The 16,986-nt window shown below is 48.1% G+C and overlaps 1 protein-coding gene across 5 annotated transcripts in view; it reads right to left on the bottom strand.

Moving 5' to 3' along the window:
* Positions 1–16,986, bottom strand: part of drp2 (dystrophin related protein 2) — a 90,087-nt gene that overhangs the window by 15,128 nt on the left and 57,973 nt on the right. For 4 of the 5 annotated variants that reach the window (XM_062476589.1, XM_062476588.1, XM_062476586.1 and 1 more), the window contains 10 exons: positions 16,062–16,218; positions 13,007–13,127; positions 12,356–12,467; positions 11,757–11,913; positions 10,087–10,233; positions 7,693–7,771; positions 6,892–6,952; positions 4,212–4,273; positions 3,088–3,162; positions 1,162–1,363 (listed from right to left, as the gene is read on the bottom strand). In XM_062476589.1, the coding sequence (XP_062332573.1) occupies positions 1,162–1,363; positions 3,088–3,162; positions 4,212–4,273; positions 6,892–6,952; positions 7,693–7,771; positions 10,087–10,233; positions 11,757–11,913; positions 12,356–12,467; positions 13,007–13,127; positions 16,062–16,218 (1,173 nt within the window). Of the gene's footprint in view, positions 1–1,161; positions 1,364–3,087; positions 3,163–4,211; positions 4,274–6,891; positions 6,953–7,692; positions 7,772–10,086; positions 10,234–11,756; positions 11,914–12,355; positions 12,468–13,006; positions 13,128–15,574; positions 15,780–16,061; positions 16,219–16,986 lie in introns of those variants that run through there. The other variant, XM_062476590.1, reaches the window with a different exon arrangement.

Below are 16,986 nucleotides of genomic sequence, written 5' to 3'. Positions count from 1 at the left end.
CCTTACTCATGATGTCATGAGCTTATTCTGAGCATTACAACTAGTGGTGGGCCGTTTATCGGCTTTAACGTGCTCTGTTAACGTGAGACTCTTATCGGGCGATAAAAAAAATATTGGGAGGCTGGGTCTATACTACACAAGCTATAATGACTTTCACCTTGATATTTTAGCGCGGATGTATACCTAGCCAAATTGCACTGTAGGGGGCGAGAACGAGTCTTCGAACCTGTGTGTATGAAATTATCACATCAAACGTGACGTGCTAACATGGATGGCAGCTATGAAGCCGCCTGTTTGCTAATTCCACATGCTTGTGCTATGCGGAATTTGTTTACTGTAGGAGTTCTTCCAGTCTCAATACCACCTAAAAGCAAAGCATCCCTTAGCTAATGCGGAAGATGCCGGGCCAAGCACTGATGTAGCGCAGGGGAAGAGTCGTCGTCAAACTACGATGTTTGAGTTCAACCGAGCAAAGCCCGTCAGCACAGCTCTATCAACCAAGCTAACTAATCTAATTAACAGTTAATAAACACAAGTAGGCTACATCTTATTGAACATAATTTATTTTCATCACCAATTATCATAGTAGAACAGCTTTCTCAAGCAGTTGTGATGCATTTTGGAAACAGGCGATGAGCCCCTGGTCTAATGCGCCACCTGGCTTGAGAAACCCGTTCTCAAAGACTTACTTTTACTCATTATTTGGGTTGCACACATATTCTGAATGCCTTCGGCGGAATTCAAATGAGCCATTTTAATCTAGATCAATCTAGATTAACGCCAAGATTACAGTGAGATTATCTAGATTAAAAATAAAAAATCTATGCCACCACTAATTACAACACTTACTGACACACATGAAGTTTGGAATCGGTCAACCCTCACACTACAGTCCTATGTCCGACAGCTGACTCCAGTAATGAGCGGCTCAGATCTGGTTTAGACAAGATGCCAATAGGAGCCGTGCTCCAGTACTCAGTGTCATTATGGAATAACGTGACGACAAAGTGGACTTCTGTAGCTCCCGGGGTCCTGAGCAAAGCAAAGCTTTTTGTCTTCAACTTCCACTCGTGTTGTGTAAGTGGATATCACACCTTCATCATTGAAGAGGCCAGCATTGTGTGTGTGTGTGTGTCCCCTGCCCCGGGGTTAGGCCCCTACCTGTCGTAGACATTGAGCAGCCAGTTGAGACACATGTCCACACAGAGGGGGATGTTGACCAGCAGGGCTCTCTCCTCCTCCAGCCTCTCGTAGAGGCCGGTCAGCCCGTGGATCACCTCCACCACGTCCATCACATGCTCCGCCTGCTGCAGGTCCTGCTCCCGGAACACATCCACCAGGCTGCCCAGCGTCAGCAGGTCCACTGCACACACCCACGCACGCACACATGCTCGCACACACACACACCACACACAGACGCACACATGTGCATACACACAAGCATACATGCACACATTCAGATGCACACTCTCACACACACACACACACACACACACACACACACACACACACACACACACACACACAGCCGGAAGCAAACCCAGCAAATGATCATCCTCATGTCCATCCCAAACAGCCCAGTTCAAAGATACCAGAGAGGAAGGGGAGCGCTCGTTCACCTTCCCTTCCACTTAAGTCCTATGCCAGATGTGGTCAGAGCGTCAACACAAATTTGATTCTGTCGCTCTCTAAACTCATTTGAAGGCCATCCCTGGAACTGGAGGTAAAAGGGTGTCCTCTAATGTCAGCTGTAATTGAGATAGAGCGATAATGAGGAGGCAGAGAGAGGGGAGATAGCTGGAGAGCTCTCCAGGCTGGAAGAGAGGACACACTAAAAGGCATTTTAGATGCACTTTTATAGAGCCTTGCTCAATTATCCACACAGGCAAAGTGGACAGAGGGAGAGAGAGAGAGGGAGAGAGGGAGAGAGGGAGAGAGAGAGAGAGCAAGAGAGAAAGAGAGAGAGAGAGAGAGAGAGAGAGAGAGAGGAGAGAGAGAGAGAGAGAGAGAGAGATGAAGAGAGAGAGAGAGAGAGAGAGAGAGAGAGAGAGAGAGAGAGAGGGAGAGAGAGAGAGAGGGAGAGAGAGAGAGCAAGAGAGAAAGAGAGAGAGACAGAGACAGAAAGAGAAATCAAACTGTAGTTACTATGGCAGCCTGGCAATTAATTCTGCTAACGACACAGACTAGCCGACCGGCAGAGAAAAAGTGCTGCAGAAAGAAAGCTGCATGGGGGAGCAAGAGAAAAGACAGAGAGAGGTACAGAACCCACTCTGGGTTTTTGCAGGCCATTGCCACTGTCAGGGGGTGGTGATGGAGGTGGAGAGGGGAGTGTGCCAGGCAGGGGGGGGGGGCTAGCGTGAAGAAAGAGGGAGACCATGAAAGAGGATGAGAGTGGCCGCCTGTGGCGAGGCATGGCCGCTCCGAGGCAGGGGCGACTCTGGGACGGGTTGGCCGGGCGCAGCAGGGGGAAGACAAGAGGGAGGGAGAGAGGGAGGGAGAGAGGGAGGTGGGACGGGGGGGGAGGCAGGTGAGGAGGAATGTGAGGAGGGAGGTGAAGAGGGGGGGAGGGAGGCGTGGAGTGGAGGGAGGTGGGGAGGGTCGGAGGTGTGGAGGGAGGGAGTGAGGAGGGGAGGGAGGTGTGGGGAAAGGGAGGGTGAAAAGGAGGGCAGGAAGGCGGAGGGTGAGTCTGGACCAGGGAAGATAAACCTGCCAGCAGGACCCAGGAGGTCCACACATTTATGCCTCATCGTGTGCTGCACCCGCTAATTACCCTCCCTTAAGCCACTCAATAAGGCTCGTTAATAGGTTTAATTAGGCAGCATGACAATGATGCAGCCCCTGCAGTAAATGTGAGTGGAAGACAAGGTATGAGGAGCTGAAGGTGGACCACTAGGCTGGAGTCTGATTTAATGACCTTGGCTGGCCTGTGGACACACTCCCAGAGTAATGGAGAGGAGGAGAGAAGCGAGGTGAGGCGAGGAGAAAAGGAGGAGAGCAGAACAGAGAAGAGGTTACGAAAAGAAAAGGAGATGACAAAAGAGGAGGGCAGAGGAAAGGTTAAGAGAGAGGAGAGGAGAGGATACGTACGTCTCAAGGCTTTCTGAACCCGCCGTAGCTTCATAGCTGTCCTGTACGCAGAGAACTTAATGTTGTTTAGATCCGCTGAAGGACACCGGAAAAAAAGAGGGAGAGATTACCGTAAAGGAAAGAAAGGCAGCACGAAAAAAAGATACAGTGAGAGGATGTCAAAGATGGAGACTCGGAGATGAGCACAAACACCTGACCCATCTCCCCTCAGACAGCCAAGGAAACTCTACTCCCTCTCTCCATCTCCTCCTCCCTCGACCTCCTCTACCCTCCTTCCCCTCCTCCTCTCCATCTCCTCCAAATCTTCTTGTCCCTCCATCTCTTCCTCTTCCTCCACTTCCTCCTCCTTCCATTGCCTCCTCCTTCCATTGCCTCTTCCCCCAGCTCTTCCCTCCATCTCCTCCTCCCTCTATCTCCTCCCTCCATCTCCTCCTACCCCAGCTCCTCCCTCCATCTCCTCCTCCCTCTATCTCCTCCATCTCCTCCTTCCCCCGCTCCTCCCTCCATCTCCTCCTCCCTCTATCTCCTCCCTCCATCTCCTCCTCCCTCTATCTCCTCCATCTCCTCCTCCCTCCATCTCCTCCTCCCTCTATCTCCTCCCTCCATCTCCTCCTCCCTCTATCTCCTCCATCTCCTCCTCCCCCAGCTCCTCCCTCCATCTCCTCCTCCCTCTATCTCTTCCCTCCATCTCCTCCTCCCTCTATCTCCTCCATCTCCTCCTCCCTCTATCTCCTCCCTCCATCTCCCCGGCGGCTTTTCCACCCTCCGAGGGTGCCATTAGCAGGGGCGTGTCACGTTGGGCTCTGAAAACATCTCAGACCCGCTGGCTGACAGCAGCTCTATGTGTTAGGGCGCCTGAGTGGATAACCCTTTCTGTCACATCCCATTAATACAAACACACCCCATGTAGATTCATCCCAATTAATTAAAGGCAGGGAAGAAGCAATCAGCCAGCAGCAGTGAGTGAGTGAGCCAGGCAGGTTAACGAGGGCGTTGTTCTCGTTCTCCCGGGTGCCTGGTGCACAGGCCCCTAATGAGGGTGCGGGGCTGACAGGCAGGCGGGGGACATCCCAGAGCTGCCCCCTGCTGGGCTGGAGGATTTCTGGGTAATGCTGTCCTCTTACCCAGTGCCTGGTAGAGCTCCGTCATCTTTGGGTGGTCCCAGCACGTCGTCTGAGCCTGGTGGCTGGAGGGGGTGGAGCATTAGAGAGCAGTGGAGAAGGAGGGGGAGGAGAGGGGAGAAGGGAGGAGAGGAATGGCAAACAGAATGTAAAGTGAGTGCAGAGGAGCAGAGGTTGAGTTGAGGAAGAGAAACAGAGAGAGAGACAGAGAAATGTTACAGAACAGAAGACCGTAAGAGATATAAACCCTTTAAAGTGCAGACAGAAAGGACATGTTCTCTGTGACGTGCCGGTGTTCCTGCGCTCCCCAACGAAGGCTGCTTCCAACTCTCAGACTCCCTGCCGTGCCACGACATGAGCGCGTCATTAAACTCACACAGCACTCCTACAGACCCAGCTACCAGCACCACACTGACAGGTACACCGTGAAAAATAGATAGACAATAAATAAATGATGAGCCCAAATAAATAAATGAGCGAGGGCTTTCGAGCCCAGCGTTTGCCAGGACCCCAGGGACAATTTTAGATCTCGTCATTACCTGAGGAGCTGAGAGTTTTCATTGATTGGTGCCCGACAGCATGCCTGTCCCAAATTGTGCTCCCCCCCACACACACACACCCACACACACACCCACCACGGCACAGTTACACAGGCAACTAGAGAGGGTACAATTTCTGGGGAAATTGTAGGGTGTGCTTGCTTGCGTCGGTTGCACAGGGGTCCGTTTTTTAATGAAATTTTTACAACTGATATTTCTGTATATTTTATCTAAAAATGCATAGGGCCTACTTATTATTTATAAAGATTACATAGATTTAAAAGCATCTTTTTTTTGCTGCTCATTTACAACTCAAAATACGAGTTAAGTGTAGAATGAAATATGACGTCTTCTCATTTCCCCTGCAAGAGGCAGCCTCATAGCTGAATCAACGAATACATTTGGCAGACCGGTGTAAAAATTGACCTAATCTCTGACTTAAACGTCCTTTTAAGTTTTCCCTTCTCATGATATTTTCAGGCATTTAGCCTACTCATATTGCATTCATTCATGAATAAAGAACCCCCTTTGAAGATTATTCTACGACGTTACCGGCAGTAGAAGATGGAATCGCGATTCAAACATTACCATCTGCTAACTGAAAAAATGCCCTCAAAAACGTAAATAAGCTTGACATTTATTTAGTGGAAAATCGCTCATTCATAAAAAGCTCACTGGTAGCGATCATTGTCAGTAACAACGCAAAATGCGATATAGCCCTGTGTGGAGAAGCTGCACCGGTAAATTCTACTACGGTACAGTACTAGACTACTGTGTTCGTCTTGGTAGCGATTGCGTTGGTTGAATTCGATTTAACGTTCCGTTGTAAGGTTTAGGCTGAAATTAATTATTTTCATGAACAGATTGACAAAGTTTAGGCTGTGGCAATGAAGTTCAGGTTAGTGGTCAGAGACTTTTGATTTAAGTAAGGGGAGTGCCGAACATGTTCTGTCGCCGTTTGATTTCCTAAACAGCTGTGTACTGTAGATGTTTTTGTAGTGTGTCTCGCGTAGGCTACAGCGTTGCAGTGAGCAACACTGGTTTGAAACCACAGGTAATGGTAATTTCACCAACAAATCGTTTACTAATGTCAGAATAAATCCTACAACGAAAATATATATGTGAGGAATGTTTATTTTAACGATTGAAAACAGATAACGCTACATCATAGACTACTGTAGTATGTGTTGCCCAGGCAACACAGGCTAATGTCATGATGCTAATACGTCAGTGAAATAGTAGACTACTGTTTCCGAAAGTAGATAATTCCTTAATAATATCAGCTTATACTGTACATTACACATCACAATTGTGTGTCATATCACAAAGTAATAAATAGTTATCACCCTGGCCTCTTTGCTTGTGGCGTTTCTGCAGCTGCCTTCCAGTAAAGCTATAGTTATCCTAGCTATCTCCCAAGTTAACAGATGCGAAACGAATGTTCTGCCAAAGGTAGTCACGCGTGTTTTCGTGACGTTAGTGACGTAGTGACGTTAGTAACGTCAGTGACTGTGGCTAGCAAATTAGCCACCGTTAGCTTCACTTTTCGCCACAAAAACTTAATTTCCACTTAAACCATACAACGGAACGTAAATTCCAATAGAAGCAACTCAATCGCTACCAAGACGAAACTTTTGACACCTACGTTGTCTATGTAGGCCAAATATTGACTGAGTTTTAGGGGGGCAAAAAGAAATAAAAATAATAATATATATGTGAGAGAACAAAGGTTGTGCTCTCGCCGAAGGCTTGAGCACACCCAATAAAGACTTAGCACCCAGACAGTGACAGGCCACAGGAGGACTAACAGTTGTGATTAGGAAAATATATTTTGTCCGTTTACCAAGGTATACCTAGAAACACACACACACACACACACACACACACACACACACACAAACAAACACACTTGATGGATAAGCAGCGTTCAGTTAAAGAGGGCTGTGTATTGATGAGGTAAACAAACCGCCTGGGAGAGAGGGCTAAGCTCAATAATTACCTGAATAGATACAGATGTGGCATTTCTGGTAACCCAATACTTGTGTCTCCAGCTATTTGAATGTCTGTTTTCAATCATAGCTTTTTTCCACAGACTCCTACACACACACACACACACACACACACAAGGACCCAGGTGGACTTACTTGATGTAGTAGGGCACTTTGTTTGGGGAGATAGCTCGCTCCCAGGGAATCTGCACTGAACCTGTGAGAGATGGAAAATAAATGGAATAGGCACATCAAGCATGGAAATTCATTTTGCACATCACTACTGACCATGTTCATGTCTACCCAGACAAGCCAGACAAGCCACTGTCCAGTCAGGCTAGCCCAACCCAGGCTCTGTACACAATAATAGGTTCACTAGGGATGATAAAGTGAGCTTTTGTGTGAGCTCCAGAGAGGATTAGGTTGCTGGTGAGGTCTAATAGAGTGGAGGCGTCTGGACCCAGTGGTGAACTGGGCGTTTTAGCCCCCTCTAAGCTCCAGGAGTCTGAAACGGGGAGAGGATAGACTGGGAAGAGGAATGCGTAACATACCCAAGAGCACAGACACATAAGCACACAAACACACATGTGCAAACACATACACACGCGTATACACACACTCATGCACACACGCTTACAAGCACCCCCCCCACAAACACACACACACACTCCTAGGCAAGTGGGCGCCTTCCCCCTCCATTGTTGCAGCTGCAGTGACTCTGCATGGAGCATGAGGAGGTAAGCCTACACCCTAAACCCCAGATGCTGCAGTCACACACACCCTCACGCTGGTCCTCACACTGTGTCATCACAGGTCCCTCAAATCTCCCGGCACCCAACCTTATTTCCAGCCTCCCACTCCCGCCCACCCCCAGCGCGACAGCAGCCTCTCCACAGCCTTGCACCAGCGTGATGCGGCGCAATCCGGCAACTTCAAAACCAGGAAGAGATCCCTTACTAGAGAGGAAGTGCTGGGACCCGGGGCCAAAGTCTCGGTGAGCATCTTGCAGCTGCTTCAGACGCTCTTCTATAGAACCCTGCAGAGACACACACACGCAAGCACACACACATAGATACACACAGACACACACAAATTAAATCAAAGGGAAATATGCCACTCACTATCTCTGATATATCACCCCCCCCCAAACACCCACACTCACAAACTTCTCATCTTTCTCCTTCGTTTGGCAATTAGTCAGAAGAACATAAAAGGGAATGTGCATTCCCATCCCCTGCTACCGCCTTTTACTGTCTTTGAACAGTGGCAGATAGGAAAAGAAACGACGCAGAAATTACAAATATTCACAGCTCTGTTGAAATGAGGACAATGGTCTCATGCTGCGGCAAGTATGTCGGTATGAAGGTATGTGTGTGTCTGTGTGTGTGTGCGCAAGGGAGGGAAACGGGCACACGTGTCAATAAGAGCAAAGGGATTTGAGTTGAGGAGGAGAAGTTTGCCATTGTCTTAGGAGGCAGCTGTGCTGCACTCGCCCCACTGGGACTGCTCCAGAGGGGATTTGGGCCGACTAATCCAGATTTATTTACAAGGTATTGGATTTAGCATGTAAATCTTGTCAGTAGATCGTCGAAACACCTCCATAAACAATAGGAGGTAAATCTAGTCACGTAGAAAGGGTAAAAGAGAGAAAGAGAAAGAAGGGAGCGAAATAAATACTGTTATACTGAGAGAGAGAGAGAGAGAGAGAGAGAGAGAGAGAGAGAGAGAGAGAGAGAGAGAGAGAGAGAGAGAGAGAGAGAGAGAGAGAGAGAGAGAGAGAGAGAGAGAGAGAGAGAGCTGTTATCTCAAGGACAAGTAAGCCCAATGAGCTGTAAATGTGAGGTTAGCGTTATGGAGAGGAAAAACATTACTGTTCCTCAATGTATACATGGGCTGTGTGCACTCAGCCACACAAGTCTAGCAGTATTCTCTGGAGTGCTACATGGATAGGTTAAAACTCATTTGGAGCCATTTCAGTCCATTTTGAAAATGTTACTGGCAGCTTTGTTGTGAGGTAAAACATGTCTCTTGTAGGATTCCTGAGCGCAAGCTCTCTAACTTGCAGCTGGTTGCTGAATTATTCAAGACAAAAAATATTAGAGAATCAGCCTTGAAAAAGTACTTTATCAACGTCAGTGGAGACAGCATCACCGGAACACAGGATGTTATTTAAATGAAGGGGGTTTTGCATTGAGCATATTATTCAACTGTTAAAAAAAAACGGAAATATGATGAGAAGAGGAAAAGGGAGAAGGAGAGACATACAGAGAGAGCAAGACAGAAATTGAGGGAGAGAGAGAACGTGTGTGTGTGAGAGAGAGAAAGAGAGAGAGAGAAAGAGAGAGAGAGAGAGAGAGAGAGAGAGAGAGAGAGAGAGAGAGAGAGAGAGAGAGAGAGAGAGAGAGAGAGAGAGAGAGAGAGAGAGAGAGAGAAAGAGAGAGAGAAAGAGAGAGTAAAACAGAGTGAGAGAGAGTTCAATATCTTTCTATGTGTTTGATTGGGCACTGTCAAATACTGTAAGATTGAGCTGGGTTGTCAATGGCGCTCATTGAATGAACTTGTATTTCATTTAGAGGCAGACGACGAAGGAGTGATGTGGAAAGGAGAGAGGGAAAGGGAAGGAGAGAGAGGAATTGTGAGACAACGAGAGAGAGCGAAAGATAGCGCATGCAAGAGAGAGAGAGAGAGAAAGAGAGAGGAAGAGAGACTGCAAAAAGCCAATGCTTTTCACAGCCATGTCTGTCCTTCTTGCTGACTCTGGCCTGATCAACACTTCAGCTCTGAACAATCCAATATGTTTCACTCAGGAGACAAAAGGCACGCTTTGTTGCAGTCAGCCTGAAATGATGCACTCACAGCAGAGGCTGGAGCAAAGCCCTGGCGTACAGCTCAGCTGTACTCTCCCAGCCCCTAACACGTCTCCATAGATCTCTGTCTCTTCCACACTCTCCCATACACTGAACTGGCATTGTCCATAGACACAGGAGATTTGAGAGGAGAGGCTGATGGGCAATCCGGAGAATGGTTGAATGGAGGGCGGGGAGGGAGGATTGTGGTAGGCTGAGGGGAGGCTACGGGGAGAGTGACGCTAGTTACAGCACAGGCGAGGGGATATTGTGAAAAGGTTGAGAGGGAAATTGAGAGGAGGCGGGCAAGGAGACATTGGTTGATGTTGTGGACAGGTTGAAGGGGGGATGTTGATGGGAGGTCATTATGGGGTTGTTTTAAGGTTGGGGGGGGAGGTTGTTGTGAGGTTGAAAGGAGACTGTGGTCGTGAGGTTGCTGGGAGGATGTTGGGAAGCTATAATGAGGTTGTCAGGAAGCTGTTCAGAGGTTGGAGGAATGCAGCACCTGCAGCAGCTTCCATCTGCTGTTGAGGTGCTCCAGGGCGCGTGCGTTCTCCATGGACAGGTGGACGTCTGAGATGGCCAGCTGGTGGGCCAGGTCGTTGATGTGCTTCATGCCCTCCTTCACCTGGGTCAACTCATCCTTAAAGAGCTGGAGGGAGGGAGGGAGGGAGAGACAGTTATAAAAGAGAGAAAGGAGAGAAAGAAGAAGAAAAATGAGAGAGAGAGAGAGAGAGAGAGAGAGAGAGAGAGAGGGAGGGAGAGAGAGAGAGAGAGAGAGAGAGAGAGAGAGAGAGAGAGAGAGAGAGAGAGAGAGAGAGAGAGAGAGAGAGAGAGAGAGAGAGAGAGAGAGAGAGAGAGAGAAAAGTGGAATTGGTTATAAGAGGAAAGAGTGGAGGATGACCTAAAAACGTTCTCCATATGCCCTCTCAAGACCAACACTTAAGTATGTGATTATATTAAGTCGTTGTACTGTAGGAGGGAGGGAGGGAACAATAAAGCAAACAATAGACCGTTTGAAATGCATTCACTGTACTGTCCCTCACTTAGATTCAAGCTTTTGCACATGTATGAAGATAGGTCAAAGTATAGGTTTGAGGCTATGCCCTGACAAAACCTTGGGACACTTAGGTCTCAGAAGACACTACCCAGGAGGTAAGACCTCGGTACTAATGATCTGTGATCTGTGTGTGTGTGTGTGTGTGTGTGTATGCAGTACAGTTGCTGTTTTACGAAAGATGTCCATCAGCCTCATTACAAAAACATGAGGCAGTTAGCATGCGTGTATGCTCCACAGACAGGCTTGTCAATTCTCCCCTGGAGCTCTCAGCGACCATGTGTTTGCGGAGACAGGAGTCCAAACACAGCCATGATCTGAGTCAAGAGCTTTCCGTAATGAAGAGCCTGGCTCAATTACAGCCAGACACTCACCATCACGTCCATTGACAGTCCAGCACTCAGCAACGACCAAACAAATGAGTACGCTGGGATTCCACACATCATCCAACCAACCAGGGACTTGAATTCTCCACATCTCCCCTGTCAGCTACTGCTAAGGTCATGTTCTGGAAACTAACTGTCAGTCTGAGGGCCTTGCAGGAACAAGTGAAGAAATGTTACAGGCACCCATAGTAATTGACAGACAACATAGCTACTGTGACTAATCCAGTTTGATTTCCTGCTGAGAATTGACACGTAGCTCAGACAACAGGTGTTGAACTGGGAACTGTGAAGGGTGGGCAGGAAAGGACCCTATAGAAAAGTGACTCGGCCTCATTGTCTGCCTTAACAATGCAACTAAATTCACAGCTTTCATAATGCACTAGACTATTGTTTTCAACTGGTCACAGTGTATTACCACGTAGGAGAAGCCAGAAGCAATTATCTCAGGTGGGACAATTATGTACTCGACAGGTTTACAAATCATTTTGTTTTTTGAATATTCATTTTTCATGTGTTCTGTAAGAAACTACAGGTGTGTCATCGAAATAGAAAGGAGACACAGAAAGAGAGAGAGTGTGTATATTGCAGTAATAGTTCACATCTGTGTATCAGTGTGTGGGTGTGTGTGTGTGTGCTAGCCCTAACTCCACCTCAATGGCGTTGATGGGATGTGCTCCTGCAATGAGTGAAACTGCTCTTTGTGTGTATGTGTGTGTAAGCCCTTAACTGCACCTTGGTGGCATCAATGTGGTCCTGCAGTGAGTCGATGAAGAGGTCTCCGACCGGCTCCCAGGCATCCCGCACCCCCTCCGCTTGCTCCAGAGCCACCGCCAGCTCCTCCATAGCAGCCTGTGTCTGCAGCAGTCGCTCCAGAGTGTGCTCCATGTGCCTGGTGACACCCCCACACACACACACACACACCTTCCACGTACAGTCCACTGGCTGCCAGAACACACAACTGTATCTCTCTTCACCGCGCACGCAAACCTAAACCTGCTTTATTGGGTTTGTATGCCCATGCCAATGGCAACAGCACTTACCTCTAGGTCAGCAAATATCTTTATATTTCAAAATGGGGGGATTCTGTTCAACAAAGATATTTCCACTCTCTATGGGATTACTTGTATTTGCAAAGGATAAAGAAATCCAATCCAACATGGCCTTTTCATCAACCACGTGGATAGTGAAAGGTATCTAACCCAGGGTTGGATAAACAGCCTGGATATATAGGCTGTGGCCGCTGTGGTACTGTGAGGGTGTCCCTAAGTGTGTGTGACCTATGGCGGTCCCTAAGTGTGTGTGACCTGTGGTGGTCCCTAAGTTTGTCTGACCTGTGACGGTCCACGCAGCGAGCCGTCAGCTTCTCCCACAGGTCACTGGCCACGTTGGCCTGCTTCCACACGGAGCGACTCACGTTGAGGATGCGTCGCCGTGGAGACAATTCTGGTGGTTGGGAGGTGTGTGTGTGTGTAGGGGGGGGCGGGGGTGAGGGGGTGGACAAGGACAATCGATTCAAGTACATGTTAGCAGGTGGTTGAAACTGGGGGAGGAGGGAGGGAGATGGATAGATTGAGAGAGATTGAGAGTTTGCTATGCCCCATGTGTACATGCAGTCATGGAGGTGAAAACAGCAGGGGGTGGATGAGTGGGTTGGGAAACAGTCTTGCCTGCTATATTATTGATTTGACCAGATGGTGTTGTACTGTATGCTGGTGAGTCGGGTTAATTGGTCCCAACCCAACTGCTCCCTCAAACCACACAGTGACACAGGAAGACACATCAGTCCTAATAAGCCCTAATGGCGGATTCGTCTGGTAGCACTGAGCAGCACTCTGTCTCCCTCTCCTTCTTTCTTTCTCTTTCTCACTCTCAGTCTCTCTCTCTCTCTCTGTTCAGCCCACACTTAGGTGGACCAGGGTGGGGTGATGTGGGGCCAGAGAGGGTACAGGATGCTTGATTGGTTGGCAGAGCGAGGTGCAGACCTTTCCCATCAGCCAGGGTCTCCTCAGGCTCCTGGAAGGGGTGCTGAGCCAGGAAGGCCTGGGCCGATTCCAGGACCGAGTAGATGAAGGGCCCTCGAGACTTGACATCCTCCATGAACGCCTGCGGACAGGAGCCAAGAGATGAAAGCATGTTGCACATAATAGACACGCAGTGACACACACGCGCGCGTGCACACACGCACGCACAGACACGCACGTACGCACGCCCACACACAAATGCAGTGGATACAAATTAGCATGAAGAAATTACTCACTCGGAACATGGGAACAACACACACACATATGCAAACACACACACATACGTATGCAAACACACACACACAAAAGACCAACTTTGGTGACACAGGACACGATGGCTGCGCTGCACTGTAAGAGCCTGTACCTGAATAGGAGGCCGTATGTCATTGGACTTTTGGTCAACTGGAAATGAGGTGGAAATCCCAGCTACAACGGCTTCTGATTTCAGCCACACAGCTTATTTAAATGATAAAAACCTTGAGCTGAAGACATGAATGTACTGCAGACTTAGAGTCCACCCAAAGCTTCCCCTGGGTCTTAAAGACTGTCAGTGTCAGTCCGAAGCACTAATCCCCATTCTTCACTAAACGTCCCGTAGGTAAAACTATACTAATACGATATAGCATGGAATTAAAGTCAAATCATTTATTTAGAAAAAGCCAGAGTCCTCAATCCTCTTACTGCATGAAGAGATTACAATTTTGTTCAAAATCGTAGACATTTCAGACTGGAATTACCAGCAGCAAGCAGCACAGCGGTGGCTGTCGATCAGAGCCTATTAACCGGCAGGACTGCAGCCAGTCGCACCTGATAGCGCTCGCCTCCCCTCCGCCGCCACAGAGCTAAATAGGAAGCCCCACTGAACTGGCAAATACACCCCCTGCTAAGCACACATGCAAACGTCTGCAACATCACGAGCTGCAGGTTCCGATAAGATATCCCAGTGAGTCGACGCACAAAAAACGATTCATTTCTCTCTCCCACTGCACTCGTTCTATGTAGGTCTCTCTGTCTATGATTCGTTTCTCCTTCTCTCCCTGCCTTCCTCCCACCCTCCTGGCATCCCTCCCCCCACACTCCCTCGCTCTCCGATCAGCTTCCCCTCTCTTTCAACTCTCCTTCCACCCCCCGGTCTTTCTTCCTTGCCCTACAAGTACAGATTCCCAAGGTGTGGTTGCTGGATTCCCCAAACCAACCACCACAGCGTTAAAACTTTAATTCCAGCTAAATTTCACAGTGAGGAGCTCCGTCTTTGGCTGGGAGAACATTAATAAAGTCCTCAGATCAGGCCCGGATCCATTATACATAAGAGAGAGCGAGTTGAAGCAGGGGAGGATCCTCCACACATGTGCGTGGTCCTACATTTACTTCCAGTGCCTCTGGGGAACCGAGTCACTGGGAGCTGTCTCTGAACACAGAGGACACATAAGCCATTCATCTCCTCTGTTCCGTGTATGAAAAGATTCTGCAGTACACACACACAATCTCTCTCAGTTTTTTCTTTCACTCACTCCCTGGCGCACTCGCACACATACACACACACATACACACACACACGGGAACACTAACTGACACATTCTAAAAAGACAGCAGAATAAATCCACTTAAAATCAATAATTCACATTTCTTAAAACGTCGTAATTCTCCACAGAAAACCCGGATGCAATTTTCCTCCCTGTTTTGTCAGAAAACTTTTACTGCAATGTAGTGCTTGGGGAGCCTAAGTGTGTTAGATGGATTATAAAGGAATACTGCACTGAAAAACTGGAACATTTCAAGGAGAGGAAAGGTGAAGAGAAGGATGGGAGGGACATTAGTAGAGGGGGGGGGGCAGCATGAAGGCTTAAGGGGGTTTGGCGATGTTAGGCGGACGTATGGACAGTGGGGGATTACTGAACATTTGCTGAGAGACTTTCCGGTCCTGGCAGTAGAGTTTTACAGGTTCATGCTAAGTAACAAAATGGTGCGTAGGAGGAGAGAGGAAGCAGCAGAGTGGTGGAGCTCGGCTGCAGCGTACGGGTGAGAGAGCGATGGATTTGGTTAATTGGGAGGGTGATTTGGTAGGGGTGGAGGATGACAGTGGGATACTTGCACTGTCAAAACAGCTCGCCTCTCTTAGACACTGCATTAAATGACAGCACAGAAAATTGGAACGAAAGGTGGAAACGGCATTCTGCTGTCGTTACAGGACCAATTACAGAGTGTTTGTGTTTGTGCGTGTGCATCTGCTATCAGTGTTTGTGTGTGCTTTGTGTTACACTGAATGGAGTTGTTTTCTTGTTGGGGAAAATGGAATAACAGGATGCGACCACCATTGTAAGAATGTTCTCATTTTGTTGAGACGTGTGGATGTGAGTTTGTCTCATCCCTCTGATCCATAGCTGCCTCCTCTTACCTGGCCCCCACTTACCACTAGCTTCATCCTCCACTCGATCTACACATGAAGGACTCAATGCGTCAATTAAAAAGGTTTCAGACGAGACACTTTTCTTATTTAATGATGATTCAGGGCTTTTTATTTCATCTCACCACCAGGTAGCTTGAACAAATAGGGCAGACATTCTGTTCCCTCTGATGTTCCCCTCAGAGAATAGCAACAGTCTTAAACACGAAGATGAAGATATTATTTTTGATGGATTGCTAATTTAAGAGAGCCTGAACTCAAAGTGCTTTCTAATTGAATGCAGGCAACTCCCCGTACAAGGATGTCGGTTTGAGATTCACTGTAAGTGCTTACCTACTTCCTTTGTTTCCAGTCATGCTAAGGTTAGCTCTACAGTATTAAAAAGAAGCCGAGATGGAATATTAAAAGAGAAATTTCTGCTGTCAGTAAACACATGCTGTGTTGTGATTACATGCTTGGATTTGTCTGATCAATAAGATGCAACCAGAGACTAATTCAAACAGGCCAGCTTGTAACACTGGCAGTGTACCTGTCCAACATGTATATACATTTGTTCAGACGGCAGACTTTGAGAATGGTGTGTTAGTGTAGTGTATGGGTTCTAGTACAAACCTGGTGGAACTCTCTCTGGTGCTGCACCGCCCCAGCATCGCCCCCTATAGGCAGCTGCTCAGACAGCTCTTCATCCTTGGCAGTCAGCCACTCGATGATCTCCTGCAGCGAGAGCTGCAGCTTCCCACTGTTGTCTGAGAAGGCCTCCAGACGCACCCTGCCAACACACACACACACACACACGGACACACACACACATGGACACACACACACATGGACACACACACACAAGGTGTCAGACACTCTAAGCACATAGGTGATGTTTGTGAGCTGCTTCTCCTCCGGGCCCGGCTTCCTACACAACAACAACAGAGACACAATCTCTTCAGATATCAGAGGTGGATCAACACAGGACAAAGACATGAGGCGAGACAGGCACTATAATAAGCACTACGCAAGACTGAAAAGTAGGTGAATGGAATTCCGTGACATGAATCAAGGCGTCACAATATAAATATGCCTTCAAGTCCTGTATGCATGTGTCTTCTTAATACAGTCCACATCCACATGCATGTTCGGGGAAACAAAATCTATCAATCACGGCCGGCGTAAATTACCACACGCGAGGGGGCAAGGTGAACCATTAAATAGAACAACAAGGGGGTTGTCGTGGGCAGCAACCTAGAAATAAATAAAACAGTGTGTTTCCTTTTGCCACCCGCCAGCGGTGTGAGAGATTGTCTTAGGGAATCAGAGCGGTTCCATCAGCATCACAGCTGGGCATGGGGGAGGTGGAGCGTGAAAACACCCCAGTGTTTCAATTACTCACTGGATCCCAGCTTGCAGCCGGCACTCAAAATATCATTATTCCTGTAGAATGTCATACCCCACCACTGTCAAAACACAGACTGCGGACAGAGAGAGAGAGAGAGACAGACAGAGAGAGAGAGGGAGAGGGGGAGGGAGAGAGAGAGAGAGAGTACCA

The sequence above is a fragment of the Osmerus eperlanus genome, chromosome 13 (genome assembly GCF_963692335.1).
Source record: "Osmerus eperlanus chromosome 13, fOsmEpe2.1, whole genome shotgun sequence".
NCBI classification, from domain to species: domain Eukaryota; kingdom Metazoa; phylum Chordata; class Actinopteri; order Osmeriformes; family Osmeridae; genus Osmerus; species Osmerus eperlanus.
The sequence above is the reverse complement of the archived record's forward strand: the minus strand, read 5'-3'. Positions and strand labels throughout refer to the sequence as shown.